At 39.3% G+C, this 25,854-nt stretch overlaps 1 protein-coding gene and 1 long non-coding RNA gene across 2 annotated transcripts in view; both read right to left on the bottom strand.

Annotated features, from left to right (window-relative positions):
* Nucleotides 1-1,390: 1,390 nt before the first annotated feature.
* LOC124266931 lies at nt 1,391-16,135 on the bottom strand. Its single transcript, XR_006895900.1, has 3 exons — nt 15,958-16,135; nt 13,352-13,357; nt 1,391-1,402 (listed from the first exon to the last, which is right to left on the bottom strand). It is a non-coding gene; the product is annotated as an uncharacterized LOC124266931 (long non-coding RNA).
* A 738-nt stretch (nt 16,136-16,873) lies between these two features.
* Nucleotides 16,874-25,854, bottom strand: part of LOC124266930 (L-threonine 3-dehydrogenase, mitochondrial-like) — a 31,847-nt gene continuing 22,866 nt past the window's right edge. The window contains 7 exon segments of the mRNA XM_046701779.1: nt 16,874-21,637; nt 22,498-22,596; nt 22,599-22,763; nt 23,091-23,181; nt 23,949-24,055; nt 24,614-24,829; nt 25,181-25,251. Of these exon segments, the coding sequence (XP_046557735.1) occupies nt 21,453-21,637; nt 22,498-22,596; nt 22,599-22,763; nt 23,091-23,181; nt 23,949-24,055; nt 24,614-24,829; nt 25,181-25,251 (934 nt within the window). The 3' untranslated portion in view covers nt 16,874-21,452.

Genomic DNA, 25,854 nt, shown 5'->3' with positions numbered 1-25,854 from the left:
GAATAGTTGTTAGTCTAAGGGGGGATCAGCTGACCCAACTGCCCTCCCTACTGTCTGACCAGTTCAACCCCACTGTATCGTCCTGGGGCCATGGAAGCGGGTGTCTTTGCTGTTACAGCATCCACCCTCGGGCGCTAGGTGCGCGATTGATGACTTCACGGCTTGGGTTATGTGATTAAACTCATATACATTTCAAACGCCACGTTATCGCGCCTACCTGTCCGCTTGAAGGAGATACTTGTGTGTTTATAATGTGTTCTACTTCACAGGAGATTAAAGCCGGGCGTGTCCAGAGCTCAGAGTTTTAGTGACGGGGATAGACATGGCCGACAATGTTTCGTCGCGTCTGACAGTGTACCGTCCTATTTGTACCCTCGCTACTATACCACCATATAGACTACTGGATACCGTAACATACCACTTAAATCTGATAACGAGTTTTGATATCCAGGGACGTAGGGGTAGCCTTGAGGTTAAAGCGTCCTCTCGTTACGCAGGGTTCGATTCAGAATAGTGCTAAAAGCGGCGTAAAACCTCACTCACTCTCTCATACTCCGGCACAGCGATGACTTAACATAATATCACTGCCACAGGCTAATTTGCATATCATGTGAACGGACTTTTCTCTTGTTTGTAATCAAACGCGCATATTCATAATAAGAAGAGACTGGACTCACGAAAGCTTTTCGGCGCTCTCTTCATAACGTTTTACATTGTTACATATATATTCTTCCACAACTGCGACAGTAAGGTTTATGACAGTACATATTTAGATATCAAACTGGCTGCATCGTTTGCTCTCCATCAGCTTCGATGACAGCACGTGGAGCCGTACAACCTATGTAGACAAAGGATCGCTACGCAAATCAAAATATTGTTACATGTTTTTGGATATTTTCTCAGTGAAACCATTCTATTAAAGATGTTTAGTTAGATGTGTAGACTTGTCAAAAATAAAAGAGTAAAAGAAATCTGTACATTATATTGAATGGACATTGCAAGGTGTGACGAATCATCACATTTTTCTGGCCTGTGGCAGAGGTACTATCCTGGTTGGCCGCATGGAACTCTGGGTAGGAGAGTGTCACTCTCTCTCACCAATCCACTCACTCACTCCGATACTCTTTCCTATACTCACTCACTCCGATATATATGTGGGGACTGAACGAGGCTGACTGCTTGAACCTGAATGGCATTCAATATTGCCACGAAACTGATCATCTTCCAGAAACATTATTAGTTGGAATAGCACGTGCATTCTTCCATGACTTTATACTATTGGTTTCCTAGCAATATGGAATTCTTGAAATACATATGTGACGTCATTTCAATTGTTTTCATGAATGGAAAGTTGTTTGTCAGTTATGCATTATGTTGAATCAACATGTCAACGTAATTTACACTAATCAGTAATGATACATAAACGGAACTATTTTACTGCATTTTCACAAGTGGATGATTCTAAATCGAGCAGGATTCGAATCCACATTGTTCTATTTGAGGACGTCTAATTGCCGCATGACTGAACAAACTGAAATGAACTTTTCAATATTTTCAAATATTGGCATAATTATTTAATCTAAAAAAACCTTGTGTTTCAGCAGGTCACTTATTTGTTCATATTTAAAGCAATTGGATTAAACTTTGACTAGAGAAAGATCAGGTAAACATAGATAGCCTTGTTCATAGCTCCAAATTTCCTATAATCCGCGTCAATACATATTTACAGTGAGTGAGTGAGTTTAGTTGTACGTCGCTTTTAGCAATATTCCAGCAAGATTACGGCGGGGGGCACTATGGAGACGGGCGGACGCCTTAACCACTTGGCTACCCCACCGCCCCGCACGTATTTGTGCAAGCAATTCATAGGACAGTAGGACAGGACGCAACGAAATTATGAAGCACCATGCACTGCAAATCTCATATCGTGACGGAGCTTGGTCCACGTGCAGCATCGTCAGAATTTATCCCTCGATCATCGCGCAAGGATGTCTCACACAATGCAAATGTAAGAGAGTTCTTCTATAATTTCTAAATATTCTCCACAAGAGAAATGTTTAAAAGTAGGCATGTTTTTAAGCTGAATAGACTCGTGATTCTCCAAACCTTAAATGATGGGCCTGGGTTCCCTTGTATATAGTGAATGGAGGTACGCTCCATTTTTTAAATATATCTAATAAGACTGTTCAGGATTCGTTCGTCCTGTTGATTTCATAAAGAGACCGCCAGTCCCTTATACATGTTTGTTTGTTGGTTAAGTGGGTGCTTTACTACTACTACTACTACTACTACTACTACTGCTGCTACTGCTGCAGCTGCTGCAACTACTACTACTACTGCAGCTGCTGCTGCTACTACAACTACTACTACTACAACTACTACTACTACTACTACTACTACTGCTGCTACTGCTGCTGCTACTACAACTACTACTACTACAACTACTACTACTACTACTGCTGCTGCTGCTACTGCTGCAGCTGCTGCTGCAACGACTACTACTGCTGCTGCTGCTACTACTACTACTACTGCTACTGCTACTACAACTACTACTACTACTACAACTACTACTACTACTACTACTACTACTACTGTAGTCCTCTTAATGTTTCCACGGCCGTCACTGCGCTAGTCAGCATCAACACAACACATTCTTCAAGAATCTCAAACTACTGTCACTGAGCAAATATACCTGTAGGACGATCCTCAAGTGTGAGTAACTCGTCATTACGTTCACTACAAGCTGTGTAACTCCCCGCCGCTCCTCCAGAGTCAGCCTTAATCTCCAGCTACACCAGCAACATCTCCACCAGCAACATCTCCACCTGTACTGTGAGTGTTCTGGCCTGTCAATGGCAGCAGTATGTCAGGATGTAATCGATGTTAAGTCACAGGTGAGCCACAGGTAAGGTGAGTGAGTGAGTTTAGTTATACGCCGCACTCAGCAATATTCCAGCTATATGGCGGCGGTCTGTAAATAATTGAGTCTGGACCAGACAATCCAGTGATCAACAGCATGAACATCGATCTGCGCAATTGGGAACCGATGACATGTGTCAACCAAGCCAGCGAGCCTGACCACCCGATCCCGTTAGTCGCCTCTTACGACAAGCATGGGTTACTGAAGGCCAATATTCTAATCCGGACCTTCACGGGTCCACAGGTAAGGTACGGATGAGATCCTGTGAGTCGGGTGAGACACGTATGTATCGCAAGTGAGATCAGGTGAGACGTGGTAAAAAACACAGAAAAGATACGGACGAGATTCTGCTGAGATACACGTGACACACATGTGAGACGCACTCAGCAATATTCTTGTAAATAATCAAATCTGGACCACACAATCCAGTGATCAACATCATGAGCATCATGTTTGGGATAACTGTACGATTGATCAATCACTTCTCCTTGAACGGTTACACTTAGATGCACTCCGCACCATATGTGGCGCGGTTCGCGGAACTAGTCATGAAAAATTATATCTTGAAACTAATTTTAAACCATTAAAAGAAAGAAAGCGTGACATCAAATTGGTAAACTTTTACAAAATGAATAACAATCTCGCCCCAGGCTACTTATGTGACCTTGTACCTAAAACTGTCTCTGACAATAGTCAATACAATCTCAGAAACAATCCCAAGTTACAAACAATAAACTATAGGACAAAAACATATGAAAAATCATTCCTACCAGACACAATTAAAATTTGGAATTCGTTACCTGACGACGTCGCAAATGCTAATACAATAGGCGAATTTAAAACTGTGTTAATAAATTATGAATCCAATAATTATCTTGACCTGAATTATGGTAGCCGATTTTGTCAGATTGTACACAGTAGTCTCAAGCTCGGCTGCAGTGATCTAAATGTGGACAAAGTCAACAGAAATATATCAGCTAATGCTGAATGCGCTTGTGGATACCACAATGAAAATGTTATTCTTTATCTCTTTACATGTAAATTATATACTGCCTTTAGAAATAATGCATACTTCTATGTAAGTGGTCACAGCCTCCAAACTGTGTTATACGGAACATCGCCAACTACCAGCAAAGAATATAAGAATATTATAGAGTCTCTCCACCAATTCATTTGCAAGACTAAACGTTTCGATAATACAGTCTTAACCAAATAATAAATAACAATTAACAAAAAGTAATGAAACGTAACTGCAAGTGCGTTGTTAATTACAATTCTCAATACACATACGATGTTACTATTTTAGTTTTACATTTTGTCTATTTCATTCTGTCTTTTGTCTAGTTCTTGTGTGTTCTGTTTGTGTTATATTTGTACTGGTGAGGTATTCACAAAAGCAAAGCTTTGCTTGTTTACCAAACCAGATTCTTTCATGAATAAAAATATGTTTAAACCATCATGAGCAAATGACGTGATAGTACAGCACAATGACACTGGTACACTGCGAAAGGAGTGTATGATTGCTCCAATTCATTTTAAACGTTTCAAAGTTCGAGTCAATTGACCTGTGAACAATGGTTGTTGCCAAAATTTGATTTTCAAGTATCTGTTTGTGACACTGAATGTATCCCTATCTATAGATTACATCACTATTCTAAACCCCCTGTCTATCTGTACATAGAAGACCGCATTGTTCCAGTGGTCTCTATCACGTATCTAGGATTAACTGAATTACAACAGTACACGGTTTAAGACATATGTAAACAGTGCTCCCATTATGTAACAGGTTCTTTGATCACGACAAGGCCTGGCTGCGCTCTAGTGGATGACCTTTGACGCCAGACATGATGAAGAGGTTACTACGGTAGAGATTACTCACTAAGATACAATGGGCTTGTACCTACACAGTTATGTTAGGCCTAAGCTGAGGGCGGCGACTAGAGGATATGTGACACCAAGTGATCTCCGCGGTGAAATGAATGCTGTAACATATCGCTGATCTTGATGGGATTTATTTATTACATTTGAAATATTTATGGCAAGATATTATCTGGCAACTACTAATGAGGGCGTTTATAGCGCAGGCTTAGCTTTATGTTTGAGTGGCATTTGAAGTTAGGTAACTATGTAGCATATGTTATATTTGGGATTACACTTTCTTAGTAAAGTACAAATTCTAGTACTTTTAGGGTTGAGTCCCATCCGGGATTCGAACCCACACCCTCAGAGTCAGGCACCAAATCGCCAGCACACACAGCAGGCAACTATGACAAACAAGTGCGGATGATCAGCTGCTTTCATATTAGTCATTATTCTGGCATATGGACATCTCACAAGGTCCTGTGTCAAGTAGACAGTTGATAAAGTGGAGTTGTATGAGTGAGTGAGTGTGGTTTTACGGCTTTTTTAAGCAACATTCCAACAATATCACGGCGGGGGACACCGGAAATGGGCTTCACACATTGTACCCATGTGGGGAATCGAACCCGGGTCTTCGGTGTAATATGCGAGCAATACCACGGCGGATGACGTCAGAAATTGGCTTTACATACTGTACCAATGAGGGGAATCGAACCCGGGTCTTCGGTGTAATATGCGAGCAATACCACGGCGGATGACGTCAGAAATTGGCTTTACATACTGTACCAATGAGGGGAATCGAACCCGGGTCTTCGGTGTAATATGCGAGCAATAACACGGCGGATGACGTCAGAAATTTGCTTTACATACTGTACCAATGAGGGGAATCGAACCTAACGAGCGAACGCTTTAACCACTGGGTTACTCCGCGCCTTTTTGAGTTGTATGAATATAGGTGCATATTGTCTGAGATTAGACGTATTATAACAAAAATCCGTGGATTTACTAAAACATACCACTTTTAATGTTAACTCATTTATCATTGGGGCTCGTAACATATATGGTCATAAAACGTACTGAGATATGAGTTTGTCTGGTCATAATCAGGGTATGCACGAGCTGGGTCAACACATAGCATCACAGGTGATTGTGCATGTATAACTGTATCTCCATATTGTTATGGGTTCTTTTCATCGTGTAACAGTAGTACATTACATTTAGAGGGGTCTGGGAAAGCCGCAGTCTGTCTCACATTATTTTCCCTAATGCCTAGCACCCCCTAAAATGCTAAAGCCCTATTTTTAAATGAAGCAAGTCTGGAATCTCCCAAACTCACTGGGGCTCCTTTTCAATTGAAATGGGTTTATTTGTTACTGTCAAAATTATATATATTCAGGGACTGAGCGTTAGTCTAGGAAAGCGGCAGTGGTGTGCTATATTTAGGCTTGTACTATATTTAGTTTTGGAGGGTACTAACTATAGGATACTACATTGTTTTTTATAATTCTTTCTCTGAATTGGTACTGCCACTGTGATTCCTTTGCAGTGATTTGTTTTAACTTGTATTAGTTAACAGTATCTTAGTATATAATTGTTAACAACATTTTGTTGTTTGCTAGTGTCTCGCGGAGTTTCTTTTAAGGACCGATTTCCGGTTAAATTTTAGCTTCAGCTTGGGAATCAACACGTGACAATATATAGCATGACCAGAAATTATTGAAAATTTTAGGAATATGTTTAATTGGATTTCTAGTGTAAACAACCTTGACCAGCTATTAAGTGCTTGGTTTCATTCAAGAGAGACAACTCCGTTAATCCTTTTTCATTAGTTTGTGAAGAGTTATCCCCTTGTTTACTTGCTAGCAGACGACCTTTTCAGTGACCCTCAGTATGGATGATTTAGAAAAGAGGAAGTTGATTTTAGAGAATTATAACAAGGACATCAGATCAGCTAAAGTGATATCAAGTAGAACAGGCATCCCTTTGTCCACTGTTTATCGTGTTTTGAAAAATGTTGTAAATGGATATGGCATTGAGCACCAGGGAGGTGCAGGTAGGCCCAGAAAATTGACTGTCGGTGACAGGAGGCGGCTTGGTATTCTTGTTTCTAAAAACAAACGAAGGAGTTTAGCAAACGTAAGGCTGGATGTGATTGATAGAGGAACTGTGGCTGTCTGTAAGGAGACAATTAGAACTGAGCTGCATGCAATGGGTTGGCAGAAAAATCGAGGAATTCCATCACCGATCATGAAACCTGAACAAAAGGAGCGAAGGTTGAACTGGTGCTTACAGCATAGACATTTTAACTGGGACAATGTGATTTTCTCAGATGAAAGTTCTGTGTGGCTGTTTCCTAATACACTGAAATTCTGGACCAAACAAACTGAAAAACCTTTGTATCAGCGCCCAAAGTATAGTCCGAAATTTAACGTGTGGGGTGGCATATCTGTGTTAGGGGCAACGCCCCTTTGTGTATTTGAAGGGAATATGAACAGTGAGCGGTACACAGATATTCTCGAGGGACATTTACTTCTATCTGCTCACGTGTTCTATGGACATTTTTGGATTTTCCAGCAGGACAACAACCCAAAACATCGTTCAAAGCATTCACAGGCCTGGTTTCGGACCCAGAATATGACATTATTAGATTGGCCAAGCTATAGCCCTGACCTAAATCCAATAGAAAATGTTTGGGGACTTATGAAGGAAAGTGTCAATAAGAAAAATCTGACAAATATTGCTGAAATGAAAGAAGAGGTTGTCCGATATTGGGACAGCATGGACCACGACTTTCTAACTTCTTTGATCAGTAGTATGCCCCGCCGCATTGAAGCCTGCATTGCTGCCCATGGTGACTTGACAAAATACTAACTGTTCACCTGTCTTTGAATCTGGAGTTATGTTCTGCTAATATTCACATTTAATACGTGAGTAATGAGTGAAAAAAAATAGAAAAATTACAATCTATAAATTCTCAATAATTTCTGGTTGTACTGTATTAACATAAGAAATTATTCTTGCAAATATGTATTATCACAGGGCTGCTACTCGTACAGCTGTATCTAATCAAAGGAACACCATTTAAGAGCATCTATCTGACACTGATACACTACAGGTTTATTGACTGACCGGGAAGACATGAAAATTGTAAAGCGTGAGGAAGATATGAAAATTATGAAGACTGGGGAAGACTTGAAAATTGTGAAGACTGGGGAACACATGAAAATTGTGAAGACGGGGGAAGACATGAAAATTGTGAAGACAGGGGAAGGAATGAACATTGTGAAGACAGGGGAAGGAATGAACATTGTGAAGACAGGGGAAGACATGAAAATTGTGAAGACTGGGGAAGACATGAAAATTGTGAAGACAGGGGAAGGAATGAACATTGTGAAGGCTGGGGAAGACATGAAAATTGTAAAGACTGAGGAAGACATGAAAATTGTAAAGACTGAGGAAGACGTGAACATTGTGGAGACTGGGATGTCATGAACATTTTGAAGGCAGGGATGACATGAAAATTGTGAAGACTGAGGAAGACGTGAACATTGTGAAGGCTGGGGAAGACATGAACATTGGGAAGACTGAGGAAGACATGAAAATTGTGAAGACAGGGATGACATGAACATTGTGGAGACTGGGATGACATGAAAATTGTGAAGACTGAGGAAGACATGAAAATTGTAAAGACTGAGGAAGACGTGAACATTGTGAAGACAGGGATGACATGAACATTGTGGAGACTGGGATGACATGAAAATTGTGAGGACTGAGGAAGATATGAAAATTGTAAAGACTGAGGAAGACATGAAAATTGTGAAGACAGGGATGACATGAACATTGTGGAGACTGGGATGACATGAAAATTGTGAAGACTGAGGAAGATATGAAAACTGTAAAGACTGAGGAAGACGTGAACATTGTGAAGACAGGGATGACATAAACATTGTGGAGACTGGGATGACATGAAAATTGTGAGGACTGAGGAAGACATGAAAATTGTGAAGACTGAGAAAGACGTGAACATTGTGAAGGCTGGGGAAGACATGAACATTGTGAAGACTGAGGAAGACATGAAAATTGTGAAGACAGGGTGACATGAATATTGTGGAAACTGGGATGACATGAAAATTGTGAAGACTGAGGAAGACATGAAAATTGTGAAGACAGGGATGACATGAAAATTGTGAAGACTGAGGAAGACGTGAACATTGTGAAGGCTGGGGAAGACATGAACATTGTGAAGACTGAGGAAGACATGAAAATTGTGAAGACATGGATGACATGAACATTGTGGAGACTGGGATGACATGAAAATTGTGAAGACTGAGGAAGACGTGAACAGTGTGAAGGCTGGGAAGACATGAAAATTGTGAAGACTGAGGAAGACGTGAACATTGTGAAGGCTGGGGAAGACATGAACATTGTGAAGACAGGGGATGACATGAACATTGTGAAGACAGGGGAAGGCATGAACATTGTGAAGACAGGGGAAGGCATGAACATTGTGAAGACTGTGAAAGACATGAAAATTGTGAAGACTGAGGAAGACGTGAACATTGTGAAGACAGGGGAAGACATGAACATTGTGAAGACTGGGGAAGACGTGAACATTGTGAAGACAGGGATGACATGAACATTGTGAAGACAGGGGAAGGCATGAACATTGTGAAGGCTGGGAAAGACATGAAAATTGTAAAGACTGAGGAAGACGTGAACATTGTGAAGACAGGGATGACATGAACATTGTGGAGACTGGGATGACATGAAAATTGTGAGGACTGAGGAAGATATGAAAATTGTAAAGACTGAGGAAGACATGAAAATTGTGAAGACAGGGATGACATGAACATTGTGGAGACTGGGATGACATGAAAATTGTGAAGACTGAGGAAGATATGAAAACTGTAAAGACTGAGGAAGACGTGAACATTGTGAAGACAGGGATGACATAAACATTGTGGAACTGGGATGACATGAAAATTGTGAGGACTGAGGAAGACATGAAAATTGTGAAGACTGAGAAAGACGTGAACATTGTGAAGGCTGGGGGAAGACATGAACATTGTGAAGACTGAGGAAGACATGAAAATTGTGAAGACAGGGTGACATGAATATTGTGGAAACTGGGATGACATGAAAATTGTGAAGACTGAGGAAGACATGAAAATTGTGAAGACAGGGATGACATGAAAATTGTGAAGACTGAGGAAGACAATGAACATTGTGAAGGCTGGGGAAGACATGAACATTGTGAAGACTGAGGAAGACATGAAAATTGTGAAGACATGGATGACATGAACATTGTGGAGACTGGGATGACATGAAAATTGTGAAGACTGAGGAAGACGTGAACAGTGTGAAGGCTGGGGAAGACATGAAAATTGTGAAGACTGAGGAAGACGTGAACATTGTGAAGGCTGGGGAAGACATGAACATTGTGAAGACAGGGATGACATGAACATTGTGAAGACAGGGGAAGGCATGAACATTGTGAAGACAGGGGAAGGCATGAACATTGTGAAGACTGTGAAAGACATGAAAATTGTGAAGACTGAGGAAGACGTGAACATTGTGAAGACAGGGGAAGACATGAACATTGTGAAGACTGGGGAAGACGTGAACATTGTGAAGACAGGGATGACATGAACATTGTGAAGACAGGGGAAGGCATGAACATTGTGAAGACTGTGAAAGACATGAAAATTGTGAAGACTGAGGAAGACGTGAACATTGTGAAGACAGGGGAAGACATGAACATTGTGAAGACTGGGGAAGACGTGAACATTGTGAAGACAGGGATGACATGAACATTGTGAAGACTGAGGAAGACGTGAACATTGTGAAGGCTGGGGAAGACATGAACATTGTGAAGACTGAGGAAGACATGAAAATTGTGAAGACATGGATGACATGAACATTGTGGAGACTGGGATGACATGAAAATTGTGAAGACTGAGGAAGACGTGAACAGTGTGAAGGCTGGGGAAGACATGAAAATTGTGAAGACTGAGGAAGACGTGAACATTGTGAAGGCTGGGGAAGACATGAACATTGTGAAGACAGGGATGACATGAACATTGTGAAGACAGGGGAAGGCATGAACATTGTGAAGACAGGGGAAGGCATGAACATTGTGAAGACTGTGAAAGACATGAAAATTGTGAAGACTGAGGAAGACGTGAACATTGTGAAGACAGGGGAAGACATGAACATTGTGAAGACTGGGAAGAGTGAACATTGTGAAGACAGGGATGACATGAACATTGTGAAGACAGGGGAAGGCATGAACATTGTGAAGGCTGGGAAGGCATGAAAATTGTAAAGACTGAGGAAGACGTGAACATTGTGAAGACAGGGATGACATGAACATTGTGGAGACTGGGATGACATGAAAATTGTGAGGACTGAGGAAGATATGAAAATTGTAAAGACTGAGGAAGACATGAAAATTGTGAAGACAGGGATGACATGAACATTGTGGAGACTGGGATGACATGAAAATTGTGAAGACTGAGGAAGATATGAAAACTGTAAAGACTGAGGAAGACGTGAACATTGTGAAGACAGGGATGACATAAACATTGTGGAGACTGGGATGACATGAAAATTGTGAGGACTGAGGAAGACATGAAAATTGTGAAGACTGAGAAAGACGTGAACATTGTGAAGGCTGGGGAAGACATGAACATTGTGAAGACTGAGGAAGACATGAAAATTGTGAAGACAGGGGTGACATGAATATTGTGGAAACTGGGATGACATGAAAATTGTGAAGACTGAGGAAGACATGAAAATTGTGAAGACAGGGATGACATGAAAATTGTGAAGACTGAGGAAGACGTGAACATTGTGAAGGCTGGGGAAGACATGAACATTGTGAAGACTGAGGAAGACATGAAAATTGTGAAGACATGGATGACATGAACATTGTGGAGACTGGGATGACATGAAAATTGTGAAGACTGAGGAAGACGTGAACAGTGTGAAGGCTGGGGAAGACATGAAAATTGTGAAGACTGAGGAAGACGTGAACATTGTGAAGGCTGGGGAAGACATGAACATTGTGAAGACAGGGATGACATGAACATTGTGAAGACAGGGGAAGGCATGAACATTGTGAAGACAGGGGAAGGCATGAACATTGTGAAGACTGTGAAAGACATGAAAATTGTGAAGACTGAGGAAGACGTGAACATTGTGAAGACAGGGGAAGACATGAACATTGTGAAGACTGGGGAAGACGTGAACATTGTGAAGACAGGGATGACATGAACATTGTGAAGACAGGGGAAGGCATGAACATTGTGAAGGCTGGGAAAGACATGAAAATTGTGAAGACTGAGGAAGGCATGAACATTGTGAAGACAGGGATGACATGAACATTGTGAAGACTGTGAAAGACATGAACATTGTGAAGACAGGGGAAGGCATTAACATTGTGAAGGCTGGGAAAGACATGAAAATTGTGAAGACTGAGGAAGGCATGAAAATTGTGAAGACAGGGATGACATGAACATTGTGAAGACTGTGAAAGACATGAACATTGTGAAGACAGGGGAAGGCATGAACATTGTGAAGGCTGGGAAAGACATGAAAATTGTGAAGACTGAGGAAGGCATGAAAATTGTGAAGGCTGAGGAAGACGTGAACATTGTGAAGGCTGGGGAAGACGTGAACATTGTGAAGACTGTGGAAGTCATGAAAATTGTGGCATCATGTGGTGGGATATGCCTCATTGTAGATGGTATAAGCTTTGGAATCGCGTCTGAATTCATATCCTGTTACACGAGACAAAAGTACCCGGAAGCTGCGGTCTATGATCTGTCTGTCTGGAACACATTTCGTACCGGGATCGGGGCTTTGCCAAAATGTGAACGTCCTTTCTCTTTCTAATTTCCTTTACATGACATGTTCGTGCAGTGACATGAAACGTGTAAAGGTAAAATGTTTGAAAAAATTACGTTTGAGCACTAACACCGATCAAAAATATTATCGCATTTACATTGAGTGGGTATGGTTTAACACCGCCTTTAGCAATATTCCAGCAATATCACGGTGGGGGGACACCATATGCTTCACATATTGTACCCATGTGGGGAATCGAACCCGGATATTCGGCGCGACGAGCTAACGCTTTAACAACTAGACTACCCCACCGCCCGTCATTTATATTGGATTTTACATGAATCATAAGTTCCTCATAATGAAGAGTTTATATGGGATAGTGACTCACGAGCACACATGTCTAAACTAAACCAGTATAGTTGTTTCAAGCTATACATTTCCTGTTTCTGAAGTTTACGTTCGTTTTGGCTCAATGTACATCATGTATCGGGGGAAAACTATTGCAGAGACATTGTGTGAGCTTCTGTCACCAATCTCCTCGTCTTGTACCATGCTGAGGGGCGGTAGGGTAGCCCAGTGGTTAAAGCGTCTGCTCATCATGCTGAAAACCCGGGTTCGATTCCCCACATGAGTACAATGTGTGAAGCCCATTTCTGGTGTCCCCCGTCGTGATATTGCTGGAATATTGCTGAAAGCGGCGTAAAACCATACTACATACAACACCTCTCTCTAAGTGAATTGACATAAATGTTTGAATGCTTAACAAAACTTACCAACAACCCGCGATGCGAATTAAACAGGCAGCCTTGTCACTCTCTCATACACCACACGTGCTTGTTAAATCTTAGATGAGTATATGCTGTGAAATATATTGGGTTTTAATTGCCAATCCCTTGTCCTTATTATGCAATGCGTTTCCTTGTACAAAAGGCCTGAGGATGAAGCAAGTAGTTCATTATGATTTGATAGACTTCTGTAAGAGGGATAGCTTGAAGCGACAGACGGAATGATTACAAGAGTCAAGTATCAGGTGCTACACTCCGAGAAGTGCCAATCATAAACACAAAGTGACATTTTGATGTCAGTTTCGACATGGTCTGGTGGAAGACATAGAGGGTTGATTCACAACGCCGGGTGAGTCACCAAGTTGCGTCCATTAAACTCATTCAATGTTATACAGGGTGCACATTAGAACAGTGACAGTGAGTTTGGATAGAATTAATTGTCACGGTGGTCAATCTTAAAGAACATAAATCTTGACAGCTTGTCTGCAATACAAAACAAGACGTATTTCAAATTGGAGATCTAGGTGAAGATACGTATATGCGTTTGGAAAACCTGTTATTTTGGTTTTCTTGAAAACACGTTACTATACCTAAATCGGGGCTTGTCAGGCGGCCATGTTGGAAAGCGTTGAACGTTTGGTATTTATAAGTCGTGAAGATGGTGCACCATTTGATTTGATATTGCCTTTCTCACATCCATGATACATGTATATGAATTTAAATGCATTTCTGGAGATAACTTTATTTTGAATCACAAAAACGTTTGGGTTTGGTTTGTTGTTTAACGCCGCTCTAAGCAATATTCCAGCTATATGGTGGCGGTCTGTAAATAATCGAGACTGGACCAGACAATCCAGTGATCAACAGCATGATCATCGTTCTACGCAAGTGGGACACGATAACATGTGTCAACCAAGTCAGTGAGCCTGACATCCCGATCCCGTTAGTCACTTCTTACGACAAGCATGGGTTACTGAAGACCAATTCTAACCCGGACCTTCACGCGTACGTTGTTCGAACACGGTACGGATTTGCTTACCTCCAAAATTCATAAGAGAAAACTGCTTTCCTTACATTAGATTATTTATTCACTGTTTGATTATTTAACTGATGATCACTCACTCCTTCATAGTAAGCCATATAGTCAGGAGAAGAAACTGATATGGTTCAACCAGGTGTATTTGGCTTGGGAATAGAACCCGCGCTTTTTAATTTTTAGTGACAGACAAACACCCTGACCCCTGGGTGCAGTGATTCATTCTCTACCATGGTCCATGTTTGACCACATTGTCAAGAGATAAAGTCACTATTCAATACGACTGATCCTAACCACCTACCGCCCAATGCTCTAAGTATTATAATCATCTGTCTCAGTCCCTGAACCACATTATTATATTCCTTACTGCCTGGCCCTCCCTGCAATGCCAAAGGCCTAAATGGTGCAAGTCTAGATTTCCCCAGGTTCTGGTCTCCCAGGGGCTCCTTTTCAATTTAAATGGGTTTACTTGTTACAATCAAAATTACATATGTTCAGAGACTAAGCCTTAGTCTATAAGTGTTACAACGAATCTGTCAAACAGCGAACCGATTTCAGCAGGCCTACACTCGGTTAAAATGAAACGAGTCAGTCAAACATCCTTTTACTGGTATTTTCTATATTTATTGAAGTATTTTTGTATGGGAATCCGCACCCGTCAGTGATGGCGGCCAATGTAGGTTTTGAGGTTAGGCTACTAGCCTGAAGCGATGCTACTTTTGTTTTTTGGAACTCATTGATATGGCGAAATATAGATGTTATCGTAATGAATATAATGTCTAATGCCTCTGGCACATTGTCAGCCCCAGCTTTCTAAACTAGGCTGGCAGCACAGAACACAAGGCAATAAAACAACGAGCAATAAAAGCATAAGTACCTTTGATGGAGAGTATTTTGTACGGAGGCTATCATCTACAATTGACATTTTTATGTATTTGAACCTCGTGGGGCAAAGCAGCACAGTTAATGACATGCGTTCAGCAAGAATATAGGATACTGGATATTTTCTAATGAATGTTTCCTACTAGACTATTCAGAGGTGTGTGTGTGTGTGTGTGTGTGCGCGCGTGCGTGCGTGCGCGCGCAATTGTTTCTTTCCTAGTCGGTTTTTTTAGTTGTTGGTTGCAACAAAAAGTTAGAAAGTAACACATGTACAGGTTAGAATATCACTGGCCTATTGCCTGTGTGTGCATGCGCGCGTGCGTGACTTAGTATTGCAGTTATTCGCGGAGGGCTGATATTCAGGATTATTTCAATTTTGTAGCGACCTTTAAGCACGTGTGTGTGCATGTGCGTGCTTCTTTGCACTAGTGCTACTCCTGAGGTGTTAAGGACAAATATATACTAGGGCTGGGACGGGTAACTCGCATACCCGGGACGGGTGGGTAATGCGTGCCCATCTCAATACTGGGCTCGTTATGACAAATGGATTACACAATGTAATATGTTATTCTTTCATGATTAAAAAGCTGTATTGTCTTTGAAGATTTAGACATAATTGCAAGCACTCTTTTGAATACAATACATGGTTAAGATATTGAAAAACTCGAAATTTTAGCCTCCGAGCTGAAGAATGTATTGCCATTTCTTACAAATTTGATGTCAGGAATTAACCTAACGGGTATCCAGGTAGGGTAGGGTACTAAGGGGTGGGGTACCCGGGTAGAAAATGTGGACCCGTCCCAGGCCTAACAGATACATACTGATTCCAATCAGTCCTTGTTTTAATTCCTAATGTCGAACGATAGCCAGGGAAACAACAAATACCATCTTTCAACATCTCTCGGTATGACGCGAGCGGGGATTTAACGACCGTTTTCCGCTCGGCGGAGATGAGATGTATGAAATCAATTTAATTATGACTGGTTAAAACTCAGGTTCAACAGAAGTTCAGTTATAGCTAGGCGTGTGAGCTTCGAGCGGGTGAAAATGAAGTGGCCCTAAACGTTTGGATTGATAACACCAACATGGAGCCTCCGATCCTTCCCTCAGTCCCTTATGCTGTATAATGTTTCCCCGTTCATATTGTTTTGCAGTCCTCCACTGTCCTAATGTCAACTATTTACCAAGCGCTTCGATCATCATAACGTTATGTTACGGCAATACGGGAGGTACGATCCCCTAATCGCCGACACGTCCACAAAATATTATCGCAAAACAAACTTGAAAATACAGTGAATTTTCTCTAAAAGACACCTTTCAGTGGACAACCTCTTATAGAGATGCTTTCCGATGTTCCTGGCATTCTCGCTATATACATGTAATTGTCATTATTTTGTTTATCTGAATTTGTATGTGCGTCAATGGTAGGCGAAGACTAAGCTTATGAAGCGCCTGTAAAATACTTCTTTCACGACACATTGCAGACCGAAGCTTCTGATGGGGTGCGGTCATACCAGTCTTCTAACACAAACATACAACATAGCAGTTTGCTATTCTTTATTTCCATAATCACCAAACATGATATTGTCTAAATGGACAGAAAAATATGTGTTCCCATAGATAAAGCATCAAGTAAACACCAGCTTAAAAGAAATAAATCATCAATATCACATAGATTGGTTCTGTGTCAATGATGAAGAGCAAAACAGTTCATAAATGTTTGGCTGTGTAAGATACACAAACAGCATAAGATCTCTTTCCATACCGCCTTCTGCAGGGAGGTTTCAAATCAGAGTAAAATATGTCACTTCATTTCTCTCTCTAAAAATGTCACTCGGTTTCTTTCTCTGGAAACAGGTATCAAATCATTAGAGTAAAACATAACATTTAATGAGATCCGATACATGAAATCTAAAGCTTTTCATTTCTTATAAGTTGGTTCAAACTATTCATGGCTCAAAATAATATGTAGATGGTCAGAATAAAATCCATTTCCAAATGAACCCACAATTAATGAACAAAAAAGAAACAAATCTTTGCTAAATAGAAATCATAATAATAATAAAAATATTAACAGAAAGTCCAATTCTTAGGTGCTGTTTTCCATCCTTGCTTAAAGCAAGGAAACAGTGGTGTTGCTAGTAAATGTAAATGTTTGTATACAGATTCAAATATGTACCCCAGAATTTGTAGAGAACAACTGTTTTGATAGGCTTTGTCTGCTTGTAAAGTAGCCCCAGAAGTCATCAGTCTGTAGACAGTATTGATGGGGAATTCATAAAGCTGTAAAGTGTCTTGTTGACAGGATCCCGAGATAACATCTACTCAGAAACAGTCAACCTTTAAAAAATTGTCAGCTTTATATTTAATTCTCACCTTCATATTTTTCTGTCAACTTCATATGTAAAATAACTAAAGCAAACGAAAGAGAATAAACATGATAGGCTTGATTAGTTCACAGGTTCATATATGTCACTACCCTGTCAAACATATGCATACTCAAGCCAAATTCTTGTACACTCTACAAGATATATATTGGTCAATATTCATGAAAAGATCATACAGATTATAAATATATTTGTAACAACAAAGCTTTTTGAAGTCACTGTTGAACTGACACCAATGATGCACGGTACATTATCCCCAGGAGAAAAAGTAAATGTAAAAAGCTTGTTCACCAATCCCAATTCATTTTCATGAATAAAAATATGTTTAAACCAAATGTGGGGTTAGAATAGGTCCTCAGCAACCTATTCTGGCCTTAAGAGGTGAGATTCTTTTTATTGTCTTTGTTGACAGCCTGTCATCCTACCCACAATGCCAATATCATCCAACCATTGTATGTCTTTACAGGAAGGAGGAAAACGTTTTAAATGAAATTTATTCAGAAATATTCCCTAAATTAATACTTCCTTGGCTATTTTGAAAAAAAATATGAATATATTGTTTTGTGGAAATTTAATTCAAATGTCACATTTCTATGTGTTAATAGTGAAAATGAATAGATAGTTTGGTGCTCAGTCAATACATGATTTGTTGGATACAGCTGGGAAACAAGAGATTGTTCTAAAAGAATTCCCTCCCAACCTGTACTGATCAAATGGACACTTCATTTGCCTCAGTTGTGCAAAATCAGCAAATAACATATATCTTCCATGTATATCATATCATTAGTGTTGAATACATCATGTAACTGAGACGCAAGCAGTAGCTTATCACACAGTACATCAGTAAGTCACAACTGGCTGCAACATTGCTGAAGTACATGTTAAGATTCGTTGTTTTTCCACTAATCACCGGGAATTCAATGGTTAAATATACATGTATTTCATATTGAGATCTCAAAAATACATCCTACTTTAGTTTGAAATCAACCAAACAATGTGAGACTTCTTAATCCTCCATTAAATAGAAAAATAGAATAATAACAATCCACATTGAGCATTATGACATATACCTTGTACTTCTCCTCAGAGAATCAGTGTGGAGTGATATGTATGGCTTAAACATGTATATTTTGTTCAAAAACATGTACACATACAATTATTACATACATCCTTTTTGTGACAAAAACAAGGAAAATGTAGAACCCCCTTACCCAAAAATTTATATAATAGAATAAAAGATAAACCTAACGAACATGGAAACTCAAAATCATATTTTGCATCAATCCCATTAAAATGTGATCTTTGTTCTTGCCACCACTTTGCTTAGCAGTAGAGAAAACAAAGATCTGATTTTCATGTAATTGACTAACCAAAGGATATTAATTACTTCAGAAAATAATCTTATTTCAAATTCACATATACTTAAAACACTAGCATAGATCCAAACGTACACAAAATAGTCTTGTCTGATAACTCTTTATCGCAAACTTCTGATTTCCACTGAATCAAATTCATAAGTACAGAAAATATCTGCAGTGAGATCAAACTTTGAAGAACATAATCTTGTCTCAGAATGTTTTATCTCAACTATCAGATTTCATTGATCAAGTTTGCTATATCCTGTATGTTACCCTGAAATTAGATGGTGACCGGACATTATATATATAACATGGCAGTATTACCAAAAACTTGTATTTGACAATGAACGGTGCACAGGATACACAAACAAATACAGTGTATATATCATGTCAACAACAACTGGTGTGGAATTGATTGTACAACTAATCCACCACATGATACAGGTATATATGGCTTTGAGATGGCATAATACAACACCAAGAAAATAATATTCCTAACCTTCTGTGTTAAAAAGTGACCTATTTAAAATTGTAAATGGGTAAAATTGAAACTTACAAACATTAAAGTTACTCTTACTCAACATTATGTATCTTCCAAAGGCAAGGGGGTTCACTGACTGTGAAGTCCAAACTTGCCAAACTGTGCTTGAATTTCTGAGTCCCATATTGGATGGAAAAACAAGTGTACATATTGTCCAATCAAAATTGCATGATGAAATTGACATGTTTGTAAACAACATGGCAATTGTCATGCAGATTTCAGCTGTTACAGCAATATATGTGCACACCAACTGGCCATCAACATATATTTTCCAAAGCATTTAATTTTTTAAAGGGGCAGTGGGGTAGCCTACTGGTTAAAGTATTTACTTGTCACGTTGATGACCCGGGTTCGATTCCCCACATGGGTACAATATGTGAAGCCCATTTCTGGTGTATACCGCCGTGATATTGCTGGAATATTGATAAAGCGGCGTAAAATTAAACTCACTCACTTTTACTGATGATTTTAATCCTGATTCTAAGTGCTCAAATGTTGTGCTGCAATCCACATACCGGTAAACTGCATGACTGTGTGTCATGGAATGTGAAATGTTTCATTGATTATAAATTTGATCAGATCATCTTGACTGAGTGTCGCCATTTTTATAAACTAAAATGTGTGATATCAGAGACAGAATGATATTCTCCAGTAGGAGGGATAACAGATGGACATCTAAACAGACACTGTTGGCCCTATGACCAAGTTAAAGCCTTGTCTGGCAAGGGGTAACTGGAGTTTTATAGTGAACTTCCTTACCTCAGGAAGATATAAATGTTGTTTCTGTTAAAATCTTCTACATACTGCTCCACATCAACATACAAATGTATTCTAAACCTCATTAGTCAGTTGTCATGGATAAAATAGAATTGTCAATTGCCAGTTTAAAAGTTCTCATTGTACCTTGAGAATCATAAAATAACAACAGAAGTATTGTCACATTGATAAAAATCTTAAAGTAATATGTAGTAGTTGTCTCCCTTTATGTCACACTATTGTATAACACATAAACCTTCATAAGTGACCACAGCTCCACATTAACTACAAGTGTGATATTGTTGGAATAATACCAAATGCACCATTAATCCCCTCCCACCACAAAGCTGACACTGCTCCGGAATTTGTATCTGTGTATATAAATACATCCCTTTTGCTAAAGCACACAAGTGTAATAACAGTCATGTCACTTCAATGGCTGGAAAGAAATTACCTGACATAAACACATAAATAATCAGAAAACTCATACAATAAAACAAAAAACCCACACACTTAAGCTTAAAGTAATCTGAACAAATAACAGAGAGACAGGTTACAACTTTAGTGTGAAACAAACAGGCATAAAAACCAATAAATCTATGAGTAAAATATGGACTATCATAAAACATATTTAAAAAGTACCCTTTTGTAACATAGATTCAGCATTAGAGATTCCTTTGTTAAAATAATTATTTGCAAAAAATAAAATATTCAGCTTCAACTATTCATATATTACAATACAATTAAAGTCCCATCACAACAGTAAAACTATTATGTCAAAATTGAATGTGAATGTACATATATAATTGCACATTCATTTATCTATCTACTTGGAATACCCATCAGCTGCTTCCAGCACACTCAGGTTTTTCCTGAAAATGTCTTGCAATGCTGTGTGCTTCAGAACTTGTATTTGTGAGATTCCACAGAAACACACACAAGATTCCACAAGAAACACACAATCTTCCACCAGTTGGTCACACGTACTTCCTCCAAAGAACAAGCACTGAAACTCGGCAGCCCCACATGACAAAGGGAGATAACTCCACTCTGCAGGGGAGACAACTCCAACAAACAACTTAAAGGGCCTCTCTTTTCACTGTCTCTGTCTCTGTTTCTGCGTATTTAGCATCATCCACTTGGTTGTATTGTGGGATGAGCTTCTCGAACATCACACGGCACATTGACTCCAGGTCATATTGATGGCTCCATCCCCAGTCCTGGCGAGCGTTGGTGTCATCCAAAACTTGGGGCCAGGAATCAGCTAAAACACACACAAAAATGTATTCCACATGGTATCAACCTCAACACCGTCATTACTTTGTTTCTGAAGAATGACAGGAAGGTACCTCCTATTTGAAATTTTTTGAAAGTATATCTGAAGTGGTTATAAGTTTACATTAAAACTATCAATAGCATTTCATGGTGTTAGCTTTGGCTTTTAATAATATAATCATTGATGTATTTCCACTGGACCCAAATAGAATTGCATCCATAATCGGAATTGTACTTGTGCATGACTTTCTAACTTTCCAATGATACCCAACTCCCTAACTGCAAGGCAATACATGTACCTACCAATACACTGCCTCCCCACCCTCTCTCACACTATTGTCTGTGAAGAAGGCGTGGAAGGCACTACTAAACAACTGACTGCCCAACTCATAGTGTTGGGAATCAGAAATCAAATCCACTATCGATTATTGGAGGACTTGTGGTGAATGATTATCGATTATAATCAAAATATATACATTTTTAATGTAATCACAAACTTTAAGGGTTTTTCCCCAGTTTTTTTCTAATTAATGATTTTTATAATTAATACCGTCAATGAAATGCACATGCAAGAAATACACTTGAATTGTAATTAAAAAATAAAAGTGGTTAAATTTTACAATGCACATAGCTTTACGCTGTTAAACACAAGTTTGTTCATGAATATTGGTCAAATTTAATGGTTAGTTTACTTCATTCAAGTGTGTTATACTAAAACAGAAAAATGGAAAATATGTTTTTCACAATCAATAATTATTTTTAATCCTTTTTACGATCGATTTTTGACGATTTTTCGATCATCGGAACACAACTACCAACTCACTATCTCTAGAAGCCATGCATACTAACCAATAGCCTGCCTCTCATCTGGGGAGTAGGTGACTTCCAACTCAGGGACGTATTTTCTCACTTCTTCTGCAATCTCCCTTGGCGTGAAGCTCATGGCGTCACGTTGTAAGTCCGCATGGACAGCTTCTCACTGGTCACCTCCATGAAGTTGACCGTTGACCGGAGGGTGTCATCGATGTACATCATTGGGAGTCGGGTGTCTGGTCCCAGGAAACAGCGGTGGTGCCCGGTCTTCAGGGCATCGTGGAATATCTCCACTGCATAATCTGCCATGAATAATTTTGCTATTAAAAACCATACACTACACTTTACAAAAAAAGCATTGTTCAGTTATATTCCGTTTCCTAACTAGTTGTCTCCCTTTTATCATAATTTAAAAATGTTCAGGGTGACTTTGATCCTTCCTAGGACAAGTTTTAAAATGGTTATTCAGTAATTTTTAACCGTGCAGGATAGGATAGACATATTAACCACATAATTCTAAACCATTAAAGCAAAACGGTTAATATATCAGGCATATAACATATAACAGGAAGAATTAACATATAACGGCAAGTATTAACATATAACAGCAAGCATAAAGACAGTCATACCCGTGGTGCCACCGCCTGGCTTGGTGTCAGCCGAGATAACTCCAGGGAATCGGAGACTGCGGAAGTCCAGGCCAAACCTCTGGTTGTAATACTACACAGAAACAATGTTCAAAATTAACAAGCATGCCAAGGCGTACTTGTATTAGACCTAAAATTAAAAGGTTCATTTTTAGGATGCGTTATTCAGGGACTGTAGCAGTAACTGTAATGATGCAATGGCAACCTTCAACGATCACAGTGTAGTTCTATCAACAGTATATCTTACTCCTTTTATTATAAGCATTTTAGATCCCTGTCACATGTAGAAAAGTATGTTGAATTCCCTATCCCTGTAAATCTGAGACTATGTACCACTAATTTCTGATGTAGTAAGTTAAAACTTGCAGCTGATTTGGGAAATACACACTTAATAACTTTGTAAATATTGTAGAAAGTGAAAGATTTATTACTGAAGATAAATTTCATATATTGCTTGAGCTATATGAAGTATAAATTGTTTTTATCTCAAACAGAGTCTCAAGCCACATTATGTAACATCTTGGACTGAAACTATTTCATCTGAAGTTGTATGTAACACATGTAACAGCTGAGAGAAACTTAATCAATTACTTCATTGACAAGTGTAATTCACACAACCAAACACTGACTGTGTTATGGACTTAAGGGTCCACCTCAATTTCAACACCACACAGAAACATCAAATAACATTTTGGGACATTTGTAACAATTAATTATGTTCTTGGTCCTTCTGTAGAGGCAGTTATTACACTGAAGTATCATATTTGATTTTGATGAGACTGGTGAAGACAGTTTGATGTTATTATTTCATTATGTGCGTGTATGAGAACTGGAGCTTACCTCTCCCATCAGCTCCGCATGCACCTTGGATACTCCGTAGATAGTCCGTGGACGTTGGATGGTGAGATCAGGGGTCGGGTTCCGTGGGGAGTCGGGGCCAAATGCACCTTTAATAACAATAGTAGTCTTAAAGTCTCTGACAGAATTGAAAGTCATACAAACAACTGCAGTCTGAAACAGTTACACATGGATTGTGACAAAACTGATGCCATACATTGGTAGAAACTGCAGTTCCGAATGGTTTGGCTCTCATGAAAATACAAGTTACAAGTGGTCTTCAGAAACTCTTCTTTCTCATAAAGGCGATCAACGTGATCTGGTGTGCAGGCTTGCTGACTTGGTTGACGCAGGTCATCGTATATCAGTTGTGTATATTGATACTGATGATGTCAGTAACAAGACTGTCTGGTATAGACGGAATTATTTACCGACAGCAATATTCCAGCTCTATGACTGCAGTCTCAGTGCACAATTAAACAATAAACAAACAAATCTCACGGTTTTGCATAAAATACATTGGTACACAATATGAATAGTTTCTCAATTACCAAGACTATAATTAAAATTTACTTATTAATTACAACTGAGCTAAACTGAAAATTGGGATATGGTCAGGGAAGATTAATTCTCCACACGACATGCTAAATGTCGGATCCAAATCTTACCAATTGTGCTTGGAATGAACAGTTTGAGCCTGTATTGTTTGGAGACCTCGAGGACATTGTGGAGGCCCTCAATGTTGACTTGCATAGCCAGGGGCACATTCTGCTCCCCGATGGCGCTCAGCAGGGCCCCGAAGTGAACCAGCCAATCCACCTCGTAGTTCACAACAATCTCCCGAAGACTCTTGAGGTTCAGGACATCGGCAAAGAGGAATGGTCCTGCCAAAACAATAATTTGAGAACAATAGTTACAGAACAATAGTTACAGAATAATATTTGCAGGGCAATAGATGCAGAACAACACAAGCACATTAGTTACAGAACAATAGATGCAAAACAATAGTTATAGAACAATAGATGCAAAACAATAGTTTTAGAACCATAGTTACAGAACAATATTCTTGAATCAGTAACTTATCTAAGGATTTCCCTCACATGCAAACTGAATGACGTCTATTTTTCACAACATTTCTTTCAATTATAATTAACGTAACTATGGTAGAATATGGTATAAACAAGAAGAAATGGGGAAACTCTCCCCATCAAGGGGGACTTATCATGCAAACTTACCGCTTTTGAGAATATTTTTGGGAGCCTTGTTGATGTCCGTTAGAATGACATTGTCACGTCCATACCTCTCTCTGAAACAGAAGTATTACTTGCTTAATCACGGATACGGTGCTTGCATAATTCATTGAGGTAGAGCAACTAACCAAGTTATGTTTAATGTGAAACTAATGTCAACTGTATATATGCTGAGTGGCGGTATTCAGTGGTTTAAGTCTTGAGCACTAAAAATGTCTGAATCAACGTCTTGCACTTAGGTTACAATGTATAATTTGTGAGTAACATTGGTAGCTATATAAATTTGCAATGGTTTCTCCTGGCTGCAGAATATTGCCACGGTTGAATATCTTCAAAGAGGCTCGGAGCTCTCTCTCAGTCACTTGAATTTTTAAAACCTCAAACTAATCACAAATAACATCTGTTACTAAATATACATAACAAAGTATTTAAATGAGATAGAGACACAAATAAGTTGGGGTTTTTAAAATGTCAGATTTTTTTGTTTTTACACGTGTATAGATTGTTTATTTCCTCAAGCGAGGTGGAATGTACATGATTAAATATTATTGATTTTAGATGTACACTAACTGCTTATGCAATAACTGGATATTTTAGGAGGCAAAACAAAGAATGTCCAAGTTCAATAATAATCTGGATAAAAACATGTCACTACATTA

Source organism: Haliotis rubra, unplaced genomic scaffold, assembly GCF_003918875.1.
Source record: "Haliotis rubra isolate DU_JTF1 unplaced genomic scaffold, ASM391887v1 Scf129, whole genome shotgun sequence".
Lineage (NCBI taxonomy): Eukaryota > Metazoa > Mollusca > Gastropoda > Lepetellida > Haliotidae > Haliotis > Haliotis rubra.
This window is presented reverse-complemented; position numbering and strand designations above follow the sequence as displayed.